The 19,768-nt window shown below is 43.6% G+C and overlaps 1 protein-coding gene across 2 annotated transcripts in view; it reads right to left on the bottom strand.

Annotated features, from left to right (window-relative positions):
• adcy8 (adenylate cyclase 8 (brain)) overlaps nt 1–9,429 on the bottom strand; it is a 58,782-nt gene extending 49,353 nt beyond the window's left edge. Inside the window, exon 1 of one of the 2 annotated variants that reach the window (XM_007577915.2) lies at nt 6,468–9,429. In XM_007577915.2, the coding sequence (XP_007577977.2) occupies nt 6,468–7,370 (903 nt within the window). In that variant the 5' untranslated portion in view covers nt 7,371–9,429. The remainder of the gene's footprint in view (nt 1–6,467) is intronic. The other variant, XM_016663957.1, reaches the window with a different exon arrangement.
• Between the last annotated feature and the right edge of the window lie 10,339 nt (nt 9,430–19,768).

The raw sequence follows: 19,768 nt of genomic DNA, 5'->3' as shown, positions 1-19,768 counted from the left end.
TAGCTTAACGTGCTCAACTTGCATTTGTTTTGGTCGTATTTACCCAGAATGCCCTGCACCATAGTCCACTTCCTGCATTTGGTGCGGTCTCTGGTTCGCTTGGTGTTCACACTGAAACCGGACCAGAGTTCACTTTAATTGAAAAGGGACCGAGGAGCAAAATTCACTTTTTTGGTGCGAATACACATTAACCCCTGACCCAACCGAACCGGACTTCCCAGACAAATGGGCCGAGTTGGATTAAAGCGGACCGAACAGGGCTGGTGTGAATGCAGCCTAACAGAACTTTTATGCTGAACTCCTGTTGGATTTTGATGAGGCAGTAAAAAGAGTTACAAAAACCATTTCAACCTTATGAGAGCTGAGGTGATGTGAAACATTTTCACTGTTAGTTTGGTCTGGAGCCAAGATGAAACACGACTAAACTCACCGAACGCATAAAGGAACCACAGCAACACATCGTCTCCATGCGGAGATAAAACGGACAGAGCTGCAAGAACTTTTACATTTAGAGTAAATAATTCATTTCCCATCTTCAAACAAGGCTTCCTTGATCAGCTGCGGTTGTTGGTGCAAACAGCTCCAGGAGGAAATATCTGAAGATGTGAGCCGTGCAGAAAATGTGACGCCTGTTCAAAGCAAACGTCGCTGAACAGGCATTAAAAAAACCCGTTTGATTGGCTGCAAGAGGCGAACAGGAAAGCTGTTTGAATGCTAAAATCTACCAACACCCTCCTCTCCTGAGGGCTCGCTGAAGGCAACAAGATTGAAAACACACACAAACACCTACACACACACGCTCACACACACACACGTGTTGTCTCCGTGTCAAATCCACACTTGGCTTTTTTGTGTTATTTTCCCGCCTCTATCTCCTCAGTGCAGCCGGCGCTCCGGTAAGCCCGGTTTGACCTTGAAAGAGGAAACGGGAAGTGCAGCTAATCAATGCGCACACAGCTCAGGGTGTGTGTGAGGAGAATACACACCGTTACTAGCGCCTTCATGATGCTAACGTGTTGTGTTAGCATTCACACCGGATCCTCTTACTGACCAGAACAACCTCATCGCTGTTTAACAACAGAGAGGAGAACCACCAAACGAGAAGCTCAGTCAGACAAGGAAGGAGGAGAGAAGTGGAGAACCTGAGAGCAGGCAGTATTAACGAGTGATACGGCTCTCTGCACAGGGCGGCATTCTGCCAGGGAGCGTCAGGAGAACAGACTCCCAGTTCCAGAAACCACACCACAAAAAAGCTTCATGAAAGCACATGCAGAGTCAGTGAGACTCCACCGGACCAGCACAGAGTAAAGAGTTCCCGGTTCCTTAACCTACAAATTCCAGATTTTTGGAAAAAGACATTAACTCTGTTTGAGTTCAGGATGTTTCTGTCTTCCTGACACCAGGCGTCCAGCCTGAGTCATCCTAATCCCACCGCCGCCACTGCATCTGCAGCGCTGCACTGGTCCCACCTGTCCCACTGCAGCCATACCTGCAGCCAGAAGAAGTCGGTCTGGGTGAACAGGTAAACAGGTGAGAGTCTGCAGGTGGGCTGAAGGTAAAGCATCCTCCCCCCTGCAGGGATTACGGCAGGTTAGTGGAGACACAAGCAAAGACGTATCTCGGCACAGCTGGATGCTAATTAATGCTCTCATCAGCCAGCGCTCCCACAGATCACCGACTTATGCAGAACATGACTTTAATTATCGTATCAGCAGGCAGGGGTCTGTCAGCCATGACAAACTCAGCCCTGGAAAGGAGACCTTTACCGACAGACACTCAATTACATGTTTGCAATCATCTTCATTTAACATCTAGGTTAAACTTTCTTCCTGTTCCACTGATTTCTCCTGCTCTGGTAAATTCAGACTTACTGTAAACAAAATAATAATAATGATCACTTAGATTTTTTCCGCACTCTTTGTAATTTTTTTTCTACTTTGGTCAACTTTTTCTGACATATGAATTCCTAAAATGTCAAGAGCTGCTGCAAAGTTTCCATCATAAAACTCCAGTGTTTTCCCTGTAAATGTTTAATGTTCAGGCAGAAAGAGGAAAAAGCTTCTCTGCTGCAGTGTTTGGTTTAGTTTGGTTTAGTTTTCAGACGGTCCCACTCAGTCCCAAAGCAGACATAGTCAAACTTTTTCTTTCCATTAAGCCGTGATGAAGAGATAATTACAGGTTTTTACTGTTAAATTTCTCCATTAAGGGACTGAAACCTGAGCTCAGATAAACCTGACTTCCAGTAAGTGTCAGAGATTTGACTGTTGCATGAGCAGTGCAGCACGCAGTTGGCTGCAGCACTTTTGCTGCAGCCTCAGACTGAGGCCGGTGCAGCGCTGCAGCGCTCCCGGCTGCACTGAGCATGCTCAGTGAGTCTTACTGTGGGCGGCATCGTGAGGAACCCAGCAGAACTCTGTCAGGTATTCCTGGAGTTCCCCTGATGCCTCTGAGCTGCGTCAACACAGGAGCTGAAAATAAGTCCTGGCTGCAAACTGACATGTTTTTTTTTTACCAGTTCTGCTGCGAATATAAAGATTACGAATGAATTTATCATATGACTAAGCTAAACTCGCCTGATCTGATGTAAAACTTTATTTGCTTTAAATTCTGCAACAAGGTAAAACTACAAACATGAACGTTCTGTTAATGTTGGCGTCCACATTTACTGGCACCTTAAAATCCCACATAAAGAAGGAACCACTGGCTCTCCTAACACTTTCTCTAAAATAAACATAATCAAAGCATTTTAGACTTTAAAGCTGAAAGCTGATCACAGCGTCTGCGACTTTCTATAAGTAAATCTGCAACACAGAAGCCATGGTGCCATCACAAGAACCTAACATTACATAGATGTTCTCAACATTTTAGTCTTTTTTTTTTTAAACCAACTGAAAAATGCAATATGGCCACAATTTGAATTTTGGTTTTGGTCATCAAAGAACATTTATTTTTGCACTAATTTTGTCAATATTTATCCCAGATGAAGACTTTTGTTGTCAAATCATACAGAATTTCTCAAGATGGTCATCAATATCTGCCATGGAACATAAATGTTTGCACTAAAATTACCAACCAGATGAATGTGTCTGGTGTCTGATCATAACCTTCATACTTTGAACCACAGAAATCATTATGTATGTTCTTCATCTTGCATTTCCATTTTCTGGTGGACATTTTTCAAAATGGCTGCCATAGATAAGGAGAAAATAGGTTTGGGCTAAAATCGATGGTAGCAACTGCCAGTGTTGAGCACAGAAAACCAGAACGTTAGTTCACTAATTCACTGAACAAGAATCTTTGCGCTAAATTAGCAGAAGCTAACGCCAAACCGCCAAACATATAAAAACATTACAGAGGTTATTGCTAAATTACCAAACAGATATAAAAAACCTAGCAGAAGCTAACGCTAACATTAAGACGTCTGTCAGTTTGTCTCACTGGTGTGAAACTCGCAAACAGCAAAGTCCTGTTTTTGATTTTGCCACATATTTTTACTTTAACGTTTTATAAATATTATGACCAAAGTTGAAAATGTACGAAGTGACAAAGTTCATCCACGTCATTAAAATGGGAAACGTTTTATTACAATAATTGGTTTAAAAGGCTCAAAAATCCCCAAATTCAGTTGGTAAAGGGAAACATGAAAACATGACCTGATGGGTGAGGATACATATGTTTATGTCTTTACACACATTTGAAATATTTTTACTGTAATAATTTGCACTAATAGTCCAAAGGAAACATCCAGGTCTGACTGAAATGTCCTGAACTTTGATGATCTGCGGTCCAGTGAATCCAAACGGTACAATCCTTCCTTATTCTTTGTTTTCTGCTGAATTGCACATTCAACATGTTGCAGCTCAGGTAGAAAGTTTGGTCTCTGTTTTATAAAACAAACAGCTGATCCTCCTACCAGGGTCTGTAAGCCTTTAAGACCCTCTCTATATGAGTTACTGCAGCATCCCAGCATTGATTTTGGTATTCTCAGCTTCGTGGGTCATGTTCTGAGCTGCTTTTGTCTCCGTTTATACTGATGTCTGATCCATCAGGGCTCCAGATTAAATTTAGACCCATTTTGCGACCGCTCCTGGAGAGAGCGCGGTTAATCTCATGAGAGAGAGAGAGAACATTCGGGTCCATGCAGACTGATTTGTTGCAGATTCCTCTCGACAATAAGAGGAGGAATCAGCTGGTGTTATCAAGCTGCAAAAGGCAAAAACCAATTCCACAGCAGACATAACTCCAGCTGAGATATTAGAGGCAGAATGAATGCTGCTGTTATCAGCGTGTCCTGCCGGGGAAGGGGAAGCTGAGGCTTGCATTGGACCAGCTAACAGCTTCTCCAAGAATGCTATCCACTAATTGATCTGCAGAAGATGCCAAACTTACAAAAAATGCAAGCTGAGTCTGAGTCAAAGGTGTTAAAAAAGAGCAAAGTTTCTAAAGATGAACAATCAGTGTGGCTGATTGAATCACAGCCGCGCTGGCTGGCACCTCTAGCAGATTTCTCTAGTGAGATTTTCACCTTTAAAAGTGAAAATTTAGAAGCAGAGAATCCAAACCCAGCTGAGAACCAGCCTCCAGTCCTCTGCTGAGCAATCATGACAATCTTTATTCCATTTCAGAACGTCAGGAAGCTCCGTGTTGGTTTCAGTGCTGCTCCGTCAAAACAATCCCACAGCACTGCTTGATGGATGCAAAGAAGAGTTCATTTTATACAAATTCAGAAAATTCCAGCTCTAACAACTAACAGGAGACGCAAACTAGCTTTTAGCATCTAATATTTTTAGGAGAACAATTTATAAAACAGTTTTCAGAACCTTTTCCAATCACTACTGTGGTCCAGTCAAAGTCCAGTGACTTCCAGAAATATTCACACCTCTTAAACTTTTCCACCTTTTGTCAAGTTACAACAACACACCTCAAAGTGTTTGTGGGTATTTTAAGACAGTCCAACACAACGTGGCGCTTAATTTACCGCCAAAGAGATTTCTGTCTACATTTCAGTGGTGGGCTCAGTTAAACTTTAAATCAAGTAATTTTCAGTTTCTGTAATTAATTAATCGGAATTATTTGCATTTTAACTAAAACCCATATATTTCCAAAATGAGAAACAGTTTGCTGCTAATTTATTAAATAAGTAAACATGAATGCAACAACAAAGTTATTTAAAGTTTTTAATCTTATTTAGATGATTAAACCATCAGATTGGAGCAAAGTGTTTTTCTTTCCAGAGTTTCAGGAAGTCCTGATCATTCCTGGAGCTTCTGTACAAATATGGACGCTGATGTTAGCGTTAGCTGCTACCTGTTTAGCCCTGAGATGCTATTTTGGGCTAGCATAGCTTCCGTGCTAGGCTAACTCCTTCTAGCACAACTTTGCACACAACAATACTCTTTTCCAGCATCCAATCAGATCATTTTACGGATTTTAACAGTTAAAATCTGTTTAATTAACTAATCAAAATATGCAGCAAACATGTGCAAAATGAAACCTTTTTACTGCAAAATACTGTGGGAAGAAAAACAGGGTGGTGGCAGCATGATGCTGTGGGGAAGCTGAAGGGAACCTAAGACCTGAGCAGGTTCAGCTTCCAGCAGGATAACGATCCTAAGCATTCATCCAGAATGACCGCAGAGCGGTTCAGATCAAGGCTTACTGTGTCAGAACGGCCTAGTCAAAGTTCAGACTTTAGTTCAGTTGAGAATCTGTGGTGAAATGAAAGTTCACAGACATTCTGCGTTCCAGGAGGCTGGCAGAAACATACTAATGAATACATCGGTTCTACAAAGAAAAGGGCTGAATTTAAACATTTCAGAGATTTCCCTTAATTACTCACACCTCCGGTGATTTATCAGCTTAAAAACTAAATAAAAAGGAGAAGGAACGCCTCTGTAAAAGACTGGAGCAGAAAAACTGAAAAAACGGGCGGTTCTGAGTGAAGACAAACCCACTCAGCTTCTGTAAAGCAGCAAATGTTTGTCTGCGTGAGTAAACAGATTTTATCATAAAGCAACAAACTGCAGCTCCGGGTCTGACGCTCCACCATCAGTCCTTCAGCTGCAGCTTGATGCAAATCAAGATCCATTCATTTGCCAATGTGGATCTGTCTCTAGTACAATTTGAGCCGATCCTATTTCCAGTGAATACAGTCAATAAAAGGTTTTTAAATTAGATTTAAGCTAATAATGTTGCGAAGTGAGCAGCTGAGCAGAAACATAGTGCTGGCCGGTAGGGGGAGCTACTCCTCTGACACCGGGTGGTGGACAGTTCCCGGTGCTGAAAGCTCAGCAGCCGGAAAAACTGCAGACAAACAAACTGCCACATGTGATTAGGAAAAACAGACCGCAGATTCCCGCTCTGCTCCACGGCCAAATTCAGGAAAATCACAAATGGAAACCAAAGTTTCTGAACCTGAAGCAGCAGCGAATGAAGGGGATGTGACAGGTGAGGCGCTGAGGACTCACCTGGTTGGTGAAGAAGCGCGCGCTCTCCGAGATGAACAGCTGGACCAGGATGTGCAGCCCGGAGGTGAAGAGGCCGGCCAGGATGGCCCAGGTGAGCGGCAGCGGCAGCATGCTGTAGGTGGCGAACAGCGTGAACAGGACGTAGCCCACGCCGTCCCCCAGCAGCCCGTAGCCCAGGCCGGCCGCCAGGATCTGCGTGGCCATGGCCACCCAGGTGACCACGCCGCTGTACTGCAGGTAGCTGTGCGAGGTGGTGTCCTTCCGCACCACCACTAAGGCACAAATGACCACCTCTATGCCGGTGAAGAAGCCCAGCAGCGTGCCCTTGATGGGGTCCATGGGGGTGGAGGCCAGGGTGAGGTGCAGCACCAGCAGGGTGAGCTTGGTCACCACGTCCAGGATGTTCATCACCACCACGGACTTCCGCCGCTGGCCCAGGAAGTAGCGCTGGTAGAGCCGCTCCAGATCGCGCGACTTGAAGGCGTTCCGCAGCGTGGGGAAAATCACGCCCCGGTACGTGTAGCCCCAGTTCAGGAAGAAGTCCGAGTTACTGGGCGCGCAGTCGATCTGCAGGAAGCCCAGGTCGCTGCTCGCCCGCTCGGGGAACACTTTGGTCCCGCCGTTATTGTGCCGGTCCCCCACCGAGGTCCGGCCCGCGGACTGCTTCCGCGCGCCCTGGATCGGGTCAAAGGGGTCGTCTTTGGCCCCCCCGCCGCCGCCGCCCTGCTCGTGGATGAAGCGCTGCTCGGTGATGTGCCGCACCGCGTTCTGCCACAGCAGCCGCTTGGGCCGCGCGCTGCCGCCGCCGCCGCTGCCGCTGCTGTTGCCGCTGCTGCTCGGCGTCTTGTTGATAGTGTACAGCTCCTCACTCGCGCTGGAGCAGCGCACCTCCGACAGCTCCATCACCACCTCTCAGCTCCGATCGTCTGTCTCAGTGTCTCCTCTCCTCCTGCTCCTCCGGACTCTCAGTCGGATCAGCGGTTCTGGGGACACGACGTCTTCTCGTGCGCATCGAACCGAGGGCGCGTGCTTTTCTTTCGGGTTGGGGTGGGAACGGCGCGGGGCACAGCGCGGCTGGAGGTCATTGTCAAGACAGCGGATCCCTTACAGAACCTTCCGAACCGATCTCGCCTCTGCCGGACCAGCCATCATGATCCCCGCGTGGGAAAATCACCGCGTGGCGCGTCCGAGCAGCGACCGCAGCTCGAGCCACTGTGACCGGACCGCGGACACCATCAGGGGGTCGCGGCGCCACGCAGAGCCGGGACCGTGGAACAGAAAGGGACTCTGTTTGGAAGCGGGTCGGAGGATCCGGGTCCAACCGAACCGGAACCAGAACCAGAGCGGGATTAACACGCTGCAGGAATTCCTAGTTTTCCTTTAAAGATTCCCAAAAGAATCACCAGGCGTGGAGAAAAAAAGAAAAGCAGAACAAGAACTCCATAAAATCCGATTTATGAATCCAGAGGAAATTCAGAACCTCAAACTTGTTGCTGCGCGCGAGCCTCCACCGTCAGGATCCGGCGTGGATCAAAGCTCCATCCCGCGCGCTGGTAACACCTGTCTGACAGCGCGAGGCGAGCAGGCACGCTCCAACCAGTAAATAAATAACGCGTCCGATGCCTCCCCGTTCAGCGCGAGGCGAGGCTGATCTTCCTCCTCCTCCTCTTCCTCCGGTCCCCCCCTGTCAGACCTCCGCGGTTCCTCCTCCGCGGTGTTTCAGAGCCGCGGCGGCCGCGTGCAGAGGCGCAGAGAGCGGCGGCTGGTCAGCTCCGCTCCGCTCGGGTTTGACGTCACCCTCCGTGTGTCTGCGCTCCCTCTCTCCTCCCGCCTAACCCACGGTGTCATCCCACGCGCCTCAGCTCATCCTTTTGTCTGCTAACTCTCTCCTCTCCGCTCCGCTCATCGCGCCTCCTTCTTCCTCTCCGCCGCTTCGCGCCTCCTTCCGTAACTGGGTCACTTTTGGATCAGGCAGCCAGCCTACATTCTGGATCCGTTCCCACGGATTTCCTCGGGATTTTAGCTGAAATGCTGCAAACTTGACTCTACTTACGGCAACCTGGCATAACATTATGACCACTAAAGGGGATCTTCTGTTTTTCCTGATGCGATGTTACAGTTTGAACAGAACAGACAGATTTAGGGTCTGGACTTTGACTAAGCCATTCTAACACACATACATTTGGAATAATATGATGCGTCCCCGACTGTAGATCAATAATGGTACAAATGGAGCTGATGCAGATAAAAACTTTTTAAACGTCTTAAATGGAAATTGTTTGGTATATCACAAACCATTTTTACGTTTATTTATGCTGCACTTTAAGTTTTTTACTTTTAAAACGTCGGCCCAGGAGCAGGGCGGGCGGGCCATCGGGAGGTTCGGGAGGTTTCAGGCCGGACCAATCAGCAGTCAGAATCTTTTGTTGTTGTTTGTTTGCTTGTTTTATCCCTTAAAGTTCATCCCAAACATCCACCAACAAACCACCCTCTGTAGGCTCAGGTATTTCAGAGTAGCAGCTTTTATTCCGCCTTCATGTTTTCCAGTGAACCAGATGAGTTTGGCATGAAGGTCAAAATGTTTTGACTGATCAGAGGAAACTTCTTTCTCGTGTTTCTGCTGCCTCCGAACTCTTTGTTTTTTTTTTTATTTTTTTTAAGCAAAATGTTTCTTCTTCATTCCTCCAGATTTCTGGAGTCTGTGTTAAATGACCAAATGACACACAGGTTGGCTCTGTTTTGGCCTTTAGGTAACTGCTGGCAGTGGACTTAGTTTCTGGGTGTCTGAAGGATCAGACATCTGATCTCAAACTTCTTTAAATCTGAGCTCGATGTGCTGTTGAAGGCCTACTTCATGCTGCCAGCAGGGATCTCTTGATTTGGAATGAGGAAAAGCAGGTCTGGGTGTAGAGGGTGAAACTGAACCTAAAACGTGTTTAATAAAATTTAATTTATGATTTAATGAGAGGAATTTATCTTTTAAGTAGCTTTTTCCCTTAATAAACGAAATAATGATTTAAAAACTGCTTTTTGTATTTACTTGAGTTATTTTTAAAGTTTATTTGATCTGAAGTATTGAAGGTATCATGGTACATCTCCACCTTTAACTTTTCAGTTTCTGATCTTAGGGATCTGATTGCAATAATCTGAATTTTTCCTAGAAATCACTTGATAAATGGAGGGAAATTATGGAAAATGGAGTATTTCTTACTTCTTAACAAGCAGCATCTGTTTTCTGACTGCAACTTCTGTCCGTCTGCTGAATCCGGCCGTTTCTCAGCGCCATCCAACTCATTTCTCTCAGGCACTTCATGATCTTATTTTTTATTTTTATCCAAAAACAAAAAGGCGCCTGCAGCTTGAAATGTGCCACACATAATCAAACAAACAGAACTTAAGAACAGAAGTTACATAAACAAAAGATTAATATCTGTATAAAGTCAACAGACGGTCGGGTCCAGATTACAGTTCATACATCTGTTAGGATCTGTGTTTTCTGTGTAGTTTCTGTCTGTCTAGTCCTGTTTTCCCCTGAGTCTGTCTTGATTGATCCCAGCTGTGTGTCGTTCCTGTGATTACCCTCCCAGTGTATTTAGTCCCACCTGTTGTCAGTGTTCTTTGTCGGATCGTCGTCGTGTCTCACCCTCGTTTCACGTCTGTTCCTGTGCTGCCTGAGATTTTCTGTTGTTCCTCCTGGTTTTTTTTCATTAAAATTATATTTCATCATGACTACCTGGGATTCCCGGCGTCTCTCTCACCACTCTCAACCACACATCATGACATCAGTTTTTCTGAACATGTGTTCACTCAACCGGTTTTTGATCTTTGCTCTTTCTGATTTGACATTTAATTTTTTGCTGCTGGCTGAAATCATCCAAACTGTAAGTAAAGCTCAGAGTGATAAAGACAGAGTCTAATCGCGGCGCTCGCATGTTTATCACCACCGGTAAACTCTGAATTAATCACCCATAAAAACTCCCCCGAGATGATTTTACAATCATGACCAACAGATCTGTTTTCCCGCTCTGCCGCAGGGAAGCCGGTTAAAGACGATTCATTCATCAAGACGCCAAAATGGAGGTGGAACGTTCTCCAATGAGGCTCCATCATCCCCCTGCTCCACTTCTCCTCATGCGGGAGACTCGGAGCCAAGGCGGTCAGAGCTCGCCGGATTAGGCGGGGTAAAACGCCTCCCTCCTGAACCTCCAGTTCCTCCCCACGCACGGCTCCAGGCAGAAGGGAAAGCCGCCTCATTGCTATTCAGTCTATTTTTACCTCCGCTCCTCCGCCCTGTCTCTACTGTAGCTCTTCCTTCTGCTGATTCCCAGGAACAGAGTTACAGAAATCCAGAAAGAGTCGGATGCTTTTCAACATTTCCTCTCCCCCGTCCCTGACAGTGGGCGGTGTGACTGATGGGAGGGAAAACCCACGAGAACAGCATTAATGTACATTAATGTACATTAATTTTGTACATTAATGTACAAAATTAAAGGTGGAATAACAGAATACAGGGATAAATAGCCATTTACAGCACAGGTCTGTAATAAGACACGTGTTAATATGTAATAAATAAATAATATCCTGTAATAAAACAACTTTATGTATCAAGGTTACAGGTTTGAGCTGTTTTATATGGCGTGATATATATATTTGCACACTTATACTAACCATAAATTTAAATGTCATAAAATTTTAAAATGTAATTTATTTTGAAAAAGCAACACTGCCGGCTCCTTCCTGTCTGGCTGCCAGGCTGCTGTGCGCCAGAAAGGTAACCAAGGAAGGTTTGGACATTAGCATTAGCATTAGCATTAGCATTGGTGTGAAAATGACCCTAATGTTAATGAATATAGTATTTAAATGACATAGTTAATAAATGTAGTTTGTCCTTCATGTGTGAAATGTTTCATTTGAGCTTAATATCGGGTCATTTTTGTGTTTTCATTTGAGTTTATTAAAATACTTTCAAAGGAAGACATGAGGTAACGTCTACGATGCCGAATGTTTTTTATTGTGACGCAGTTCCCTCAAGATGAAGACAAAGAGGCTGGTTCTGGTTCTGTTCTGGTTCCGGTTCTTTTCTGGTTCCGGTTCTGTTGTGGGGACAACTGTGGAACCTCTAGAGATTATGAAAATCTTCACCTTCATATAATCAAGAAACTTATGGACAACCTTGATCATCATAAAACTGTCTAGAGAAAACAGAGCATCTTCAGTCAGAAGCTTCTTCAGTATCACGGTAGTACAGACTGCTACAGCAGGACTTTCCTGCCAACAGCCATCACCATCTACACTAACTGTTGGAAGAATCTGAATTAATGGGTCAGCCTAAACTCCTCTGAAGTATTCTCAGCTCCCTCATTCATTTTGCCACGGTCACATTAAAGGAGCATTCATTATTGGAAGTGCATCAGTCTGAGCGACACCTCCTTCTTGAAAATGTCACGGCTCCCTCAGAAATGAAGCCGTTTGCCATTCAGTGCGGACGGACCCGCTAATTCTGGCGTGTCAGGCTGCTGAAAACCCGGCGGGGTCACAGGTGACAGCTCATCAATTCCAGCCGGCCGTAATTTAGGGTTTCAGTGACGACATGACAGATGAGCGAAGCATGGCGGCGCAGCCTCAGACGCTGCTGTAACCAGGAGGGAGAGCAGAGGGACCAAGGCCGAACGGGGGCCCCGAACCGCTGGGGCCCTGAACCACTGGGGCCCTGAACCACTGGGACCCTGAACCACCGGGACCCTGAACTACTGGGGACCCACTGGGGCCCTGAACCACTGGGGCCCGAACCGCCGGGACCCTGAACCACCAGGACCCTGAACCACCGGGACCCTGAACCACTGGGGCCCCAAACCGCAGGGACCCTGAACCACCGGGGCCCCAAGCTGCAGGGACCCTGATCCACCGGGGCCCCAAACCGCAGGGACCCTGATCCACCGGGGCCCCAAACCGCAGGGACCCTGAACCACTCTGTTGCACATCTTTTCAAATGGAATATTATTTCTGACCACTTCTCAAAACTTTCTCTTATTTTACACAGAAATTTAACACCTTTAGGTTCGTACGTCTGAATTTTTCCACACTGTGACAATTAAAGAGATTTATATTCTAGAATAACTTACTGAAATGTTATTTGCCATGCTCATGTTTATGACTGGCTGATTGTCAAAGTGGAAAATGGAAAAGTTTCTGAGAATAAAAAGACCAAAAGAGCCACAGCAGCTGTGGGAGAACCTGCTGCTAAAAACACCGAGATAAAAACTCCTGGCCGACTAAAATCAGACGGTACGAAGAAACACTGAGGAAACACTGAGGAAACACTGAGCGTAGCAATTATTGAAAAGTTGATCTCCAGTCTGCTCTACAACCAGAACCAGAACCAAACATGGAGTAGCAGCATTCAGCTTCTATGCACCACAAATCTGGAACAAACTCCCAGAAAACTGAAAAACAGCTGAAACACTGAGTTCCTTTAAATCCAGACTAAAACCCTCCTGCTCAGAGCTGCGTTTGAAACATAGTAAATGAAACACTGACCAACATTTGGATGTGGAAAGACGGCATTTTATGTAATGTTTGCTGGTTGTGGTGTCTCTTTGTATTTTTGTAATGTAAAACACTTTGAACTGCCTTGATGCTGAAATGTGCTTTACAAATAAACCTGATGGACTGATTGAAGTTGACTTCTTTATATTTTAGTGATCTTGCTACTATGACATCCACTGTATTTATATTTCTTAAAAAGTGAAGCTCAGCAATCAGCAGGTCTGATGTCGGCTGGACCCCGCTCCAGTGAATGAAACCCCCTGCTGGTGAGCGCAGAGCGGTTCTGTGGGTCAGTCAGAACCGGAACCCTGCAGACTGGTTCTGTGCACCGTTCAGCCCAGTCTGAGGCCGTGAGCCTCGATGGGCCAATCAGCAGAGGAACAGACTGTACCGATGAAGTCATCTGGAGCAGCGCCGCCAAGCGTGAGTAACAGCACAAAGAACTGCTCTGGGATCAGCCGTGATTCATCCACGGAGGTCTTCAAGTGAAACGCAGCGCGCTCGTTATGAGGCAGAAATGACTCAGACGCTAATTAACTCATTACCTGACTGATGAAACATCTGCAGGTGAGAGCGTCCAATTAAAGACATTCAGGACTGGGACTGATATTTCTCGGACAAGTTGCTGTTTTAATGTCACGACTCAGAGAAAACCGATTGAACCAAACTTTTTATTTCCTTGGAGCTTCTTCGAATCTGAAGTGGAAAAAATCCTCCGTTTGTTAATGTAACATCAAATTGAAACATAAATTGTTTTAAGGTTTGTTAATATGCTTTACTGTTCTCTGACCACAGCAGATATTGTTACTAATGTCCACTAACTGCTAAAACCCACAAATATTACTAATTTTAATTCTTCAGATGTGTTTCAATATTTATTAATACGCACTGCGGAAACCATCTTAGCATTAGCACAGAAGCTAACGTCCCTGGTCTTCCTTATCTCCACTCTTGGGGTTCAGCCAATCAGCAAAAAGGAAAATAAATGGTGCTCCTGGATTGGCTGCTGTGCAAACAGCAGCTTCCCAAACTGCTTTCTGTTTCAAATATCATGTATGAAATAATCAATAATCAAGTAAATGGATGATTCGGAAACAGTTTGGAGTAAAGTTCCACAGAAATATCTGTGAAAACTGAACCGAATAGGTTTGATCCACTGTATTTATGAGTTCCTTTATAAACATCATTTCTTCAAATATTAATACATTTTCTGAGTTTCCACAGCTGTAAATGTCAGCGTCTCTTTATTTTCCATCTATCCAAGAATGTTTTATTACTTTTACTTCACGTATGTGGCGTTTGTTTGCCTTTTTTCTGTCTCTCCTCTTAAATATGAAACTACCGTCATAAGTTGCTTATGATGTTCAAAGCCATTAAATTGTTATGTTGCCTACTGATTCTGTGGGAAGAAACGATTTTTACACCAAGTGGGAAGAAAAAAACCTTCAATTCAGAAGTTTTTATGGTTCATCTTTCTCAGAAGACAACGTGTGGAAAGCTAATGTTTTTCATATATTATTTATGTAATTTATTGCTGTAGCATTTTGCCAAATGATGCTTCAGGCTGGAAGAAGAAGTGAGGAGTCAGACGATATGAATAAGTTATAAACAGGTGGTTGCAGCTCAGACGTGAGCCGACCAGCCGCTGTAACGTCCAGCTTCTGTCCACCGCATCGTTCCTGTCAACGAGGACGCTCAGATCGGCTCTGAATCTGCAGGGAATTTCCTCACCATTCACTGTGATTCATCTCCAGCTGAAGGCCTGGTGAGGCGGCGTTCAGCTCGCTGCTTCCTGAGGAGCATTTCTGTGTGATTATTAACCTTTATTTGCCTGCAGAGCGGTGGCTGAGCATTAAGTGAGCATTAAGTCCTGGCAGATGGCCAGCAGGTCAACACTTTGTTTAAACTGAAGGAGGATCAGAGCAGCTAAGGTGGAAACATTTGGTAAACACACACACACTCACAAGCTTGTTCAGATCTAAAAACTGAAACATTAAAGCAAATGGAGCTCAGGTGACTCATGCAGCTTCAGTCAGTTCAATGTTTTCAACGTTCATTTCTTTAATTTTGGTGCTAAAAAACAATACAACACATCCAAAAATGTGTTTACTCCTGATATCAGAGCCACACAGATGAGAATAAGAAACTATGGAGTCATTTATAGTTGACTCCATAATGTAAAACATTAACAGCAACATTTTTGTTTATTTAGTCTCATAAGAAAAAAATATGGATTGGCTGCTTTGCATTCATTTTTAAAAGTTATTTTGTCACCATGTTATTCTGACATTTATTAATGTCATAATTTTAAACTAAATATTTCATAGAAAGTGAAATATTAAGCTTGAAAATTATATATTTAATTAGGAAGATAAATATTTAGTTCCAAACTAAACATTTAGTTTGGAAAGTAAATCTTTAATTGGGAACTAAATATTTAGTTTACCAAATAAATATTTAATTTTGAGCTAAATATTCAGCTTATAAACTAAATATTTTGCTTCTTATAACTAAATATATAGTTTACCTGATAAATGTTCAGTTTATGACTTAAATATTTAGTTTGGAACTGTGCCATTTATAAATATGTGAATAATTTTGTTAAAATATGACAGAATTGAAGCACTGAACTAATCGAACATTAATAAAACTATTTATAGTCCTGCAGATTGGGCTCAGCAGGAATGACAGCATGTATTATCGCCAACAGAAAGTCTCTTTGCAGCAGTTAGAACTTTTCCTTCAGCAACTATTTTCAGACCATTTTTAAGCAAAGTGATGATTTTCTCTAGAGTTAACATTCTGTGACAGCTTCATGTTGCCTCCAGCGCAGAGCTTACTCAGCCCTGGCAGCAGGTTGGTTAAAATGCGATGAATTATTCTGCCCAAGTAGAAAATATAAACATCTGATCAACTTTTTAATTAAGTTTCTGGTTCTTTAAAGTAACTGTTCTGTTTTACATTCAGGACTTCATCTTCAGACGGAGAAATGGACCAGAAACATTCGCCGGAGGAGAAGATAAAGTTATTACTCACACAAGTCGGACGCAGTTTGAACAAACAAACATAAATAACAGAACAAATCATTATGCAGGAGGGAAATTGTAAGTAGTGAGGTGTGAAACGTAGGCAGACTCCTGAAAAATGAGGTGGCAAATGACCTTCACGGCAGGCGGCCGCGGTCTGAGCAGATAAAGAGAAAATGTTGCTGCAGATGACAGAAAAGGAAATATGGTGGCAGAGGGAGGAAAAAGGAAAAGTTTTACTGCAGCAGGGTTCACATGAGGAGACTCGTAAAGATGGTAGATGGGTTCTGATGCTTGATGTGAACATCGACCCAAAAGTTATGAGCTTCATTTCAAACTTTCCAAAGTCTTCAGGCAGACTAGAAAAACTAGAAGCATGCAGGTTATCATCCTCCTTCACTGAACAGTTCTCTAAATCTTCTGCTCCGATTCTGTAGGTCAGAAACTGATGTATGTTTCCTGCATGTGTGTGATTCAAACATAAAAATAAGTTTATGCTGTTTGGCTTTTGAGTAATTAATTTGTTTTAGAGGATAAAAATCTGAACTAGACTGATCATTTCTGACAGATGGAGGAATGGGGGAATGTAATGGTACACAGTGAAAAATTAAATGTTTGGGGTTATTCATAGAAAAGTCATATTTTCTTAAAGTTATTCCCTGTTTGGTACCTGATCCACCTCCAGATACATTCAACACTTCAGTTCACTGTTGCACCAATTCACAGCAAGGTCGACTCAGGTCGCTTATTGGATTCCTTCCTCCCTACGTTTTGCTTTTACGAAGCGGTAACAGAGAGACAACGACTCCGTTGCATTTCCACCCAAAAGAGCCATTTAACAGTCTGAGTTATTTAGTGAAGAATCACAGAAAATGTAAATAATACCTACTGCGTAACTCTGTCGCCTGTGGACAGAAAAACCAGGTAGTGCTAGCGGAGTAATTGAGGTAGAATATCAACTTTACTGTTTGAGCGCGTTTTTGCATGAACACGCCACAAACGTCTGACCAATCACAACACGCCTCTCAGAGCTCTGGACCGGAAGGAATGGCCTACCTTGGCTCAGCTGTAGCTAGCTTTGCCCCACGTATCTCCGGTGTTCCCGAAGTTTTCAATCTTCATTTCGCGGACCTTGCACACGGTGAAGCTCATATCCAGCTCGGTCTTCCCGGGAATTCGGTGATTAAAACCAAATGAGTCCAAATGTTTGCCTTCGACGAAGAAGGGCGGTTGAATCTGTCTTTCGTTTGTGTAGTTAGCGTCCTGTTTGTTCTGGTTCTCCCCGCGCATGCGTAAATTCCACTGCCGTCTCCATGGCGACAGTAGAAGTCGCGCTTAGAGTTAGAAAATAGAGACCGACAACCAGCGGATTAGTTTTATTTGTTTTTTAGTTATTAAAATAGATTTTGGGACATGTTAAATCTATTCTGAATTATAGCAGTAAATGTACGATGGCGTGTTAGGGTCATTGTAGATATTTAAGTACATTTCCACCAAAAAGCTCAGAAATTAAGCTAAGATATTTTCTAGAAAAATAAGGAAATTTCTGAGTTTGAAAGGTTACTAGAAAACACTCAGAAATTAAATTTTGAGGTTAATCTCAAGTATATCAAAAAATTACTTTGAAAAGTAATAAATTTCAACTTTTAGAAATTTCTGACTTTTTCTTGAGCATTTCTGATATTTTTAAACAAATTTGTGATTATTCAAAGAATTTCAACTGGGGTTTTTTTCTAGAAAAAAAGATTTTTTACTCTTCCCTTTTTTCGATTTACAGTGCCTCTCAATACAAATTCAATTCATAAATACTTTATTGACCCCAAGGGGACATTAAATAACTCATACACTGTTGTATAAATGAGAATTGGAAATCTTATATGAATCATTTTGTTGGCATAGAGAATTTCTTTTCTTTCCCCCGATAAGTTACAGAAATATTAAGCAAACTAAAAATGTGTAGTTAAGCCGCTCGGCTCACATCACTGCAGACTCGTCTATCTCTATCTCAGCTCTACTTCCACTCATGAATTCGTCCCCCTGAGGTTCTTAAACTTCAGGTCACTTCCATTCGGGAATGGGAATATAATCCCTTTTCCAATTTAGAGCCATGATCTCAGAGTTGAAGCTGCATGCTGAGCTCAGGGAGAAGAAAAAATCTATTTCCATGAGAACATGCCCCAAATTTCCATCATTACGACATGCTGCTGTGACTCAGCTGAGCAGGATGCTTGTTTGGGCAGCTGAAATATGTCCCCAGTTAATCCCTGTCTTGTATGTTGCATCACCAGATGAGAGCTGAAGTCTTGAGCCAAGCAGAAGAAGCAAACAGTGGACTGGTGTGTTGAGCGTGCTGCAGCTTTGTAAGCTTCTCTGCAGATGATTAAAGATGTTGGAGCGTTCTCTGCAGACGGATGCATGTTGGAGAGATCACGCTCCACGGCAACACAGCGATCTGAGTCTGCAGCAAACAGCCGAGTGTGCTGGCATTGTATCTGAGAGGCTGCCTGCCTGGCTGGGGAGATGACTCATCCATACGTTCTGTTTTTTATCCATGCCTCTCCTCCTGCCTCCTCGCTCCTCAGCGCGCTCCCTGGTAATCTGCTGCTCTCAGCTCCACGGCCCTCTGGCTGCTGATAGTTCATGTTTGGCTTTGAGCTGTCGTGTTAATCGTCTGTAACATCGCCGGGAATCACAGAAAACTGGAATTAAACCCACTGGTTCCCCACTTTGAAGTCAAGGACACTCGGGGTGTATTCACACCAGTCACGTTTAATCCGCTTTTATCCGACTCCTGTTCGTTTGTTTAGAAAGTCCGGTTTGTTTGGTGAGGTGTGAATGCCAATCTAACTCTGGTCCTCCAAACCTCTGTCTTTGTTCTGTTGAAGTGAACTCTGGTTCGGTTTGAATGCGTGTGTGAATGCCAAGCGGACCGGAGACCGCTCCAAAAGCAGGAAGTGGACTACAGCGCAGGGCATTCTGGGTAGATACGACCAAAACAAATGTGCTAGCCAAAGACAAAACAGAAATTATACAACAAAATTTGATGCCACTCCATTTTTTTTTTTACATTTGGTGAAGAAGAAAGTTGCGCTCAGTGTCTTCAGAGGTTTTTGTGTCATTTCCTTCAGTAGTTCCCGGTGTAGCGCCCCCACAGGCCAGGAGGGGAACAGGTTGGTTTGACTCAGAGCAGAGAGAAAGAGAACCACACTATGTCTCTTTCACACTCAAACCCATAACTATTTGACTTTGCTTTTTTAATAATTGTATTGTTTACTATATTTTTATGTGTTTATTGACAGAATTTGCAAGTTAAGTTCATTTTAACTGTTTTGTCATTGTATTATATTTTGTTCCATCTGTCCAGGGACTATGAATGAAAATTAGAAAACTGACTAATTCTGGTAATTTTACAGGAATGTTAGTTGTTGTTCCTGCCAAATAAATCAATACATTTCACATTTAAACCCTGTGCAACCAGGGAGGAGGTTTTTTTCTGTCACCTTTTGCTTTTTGGCTTCTTCTCCGTCTGATAAATAAAGACAATGTGGAAACGTTATTGTGTTCTTCTAAATTTATCAAATCTAGAATCTGGACCTGATATGTAAAACTGTAGATTTGCAAGAGGGAGTGTTTTCTTTTAATCAAAAGTTTTCTTCCTTTTCATCCTCAAATGTTCACTGTGGCAGCATTTGTTCTAATCTCTTGTCTCATTTGGATTTTGATGTTATT

This window comes from Poecilia formosa, unplaced genomic scaffold, assembly GCF_000485575.1.
Source record: "Poecilia formosa unplaced genomic scaffold, Poecilia_formosa-5.1.2 Scaffold459, whole genome shotgun sequence".
Lineage (NCBI taxonomy): Eukaryota > Metazoa > Chordata > Actinopteri > Cyprinodontiformes > Poeciliidae > Poecilia > Poecilia formosa.
This window is presented reverse-complemented; position numbering and strand designations above follow the sequence as displayed.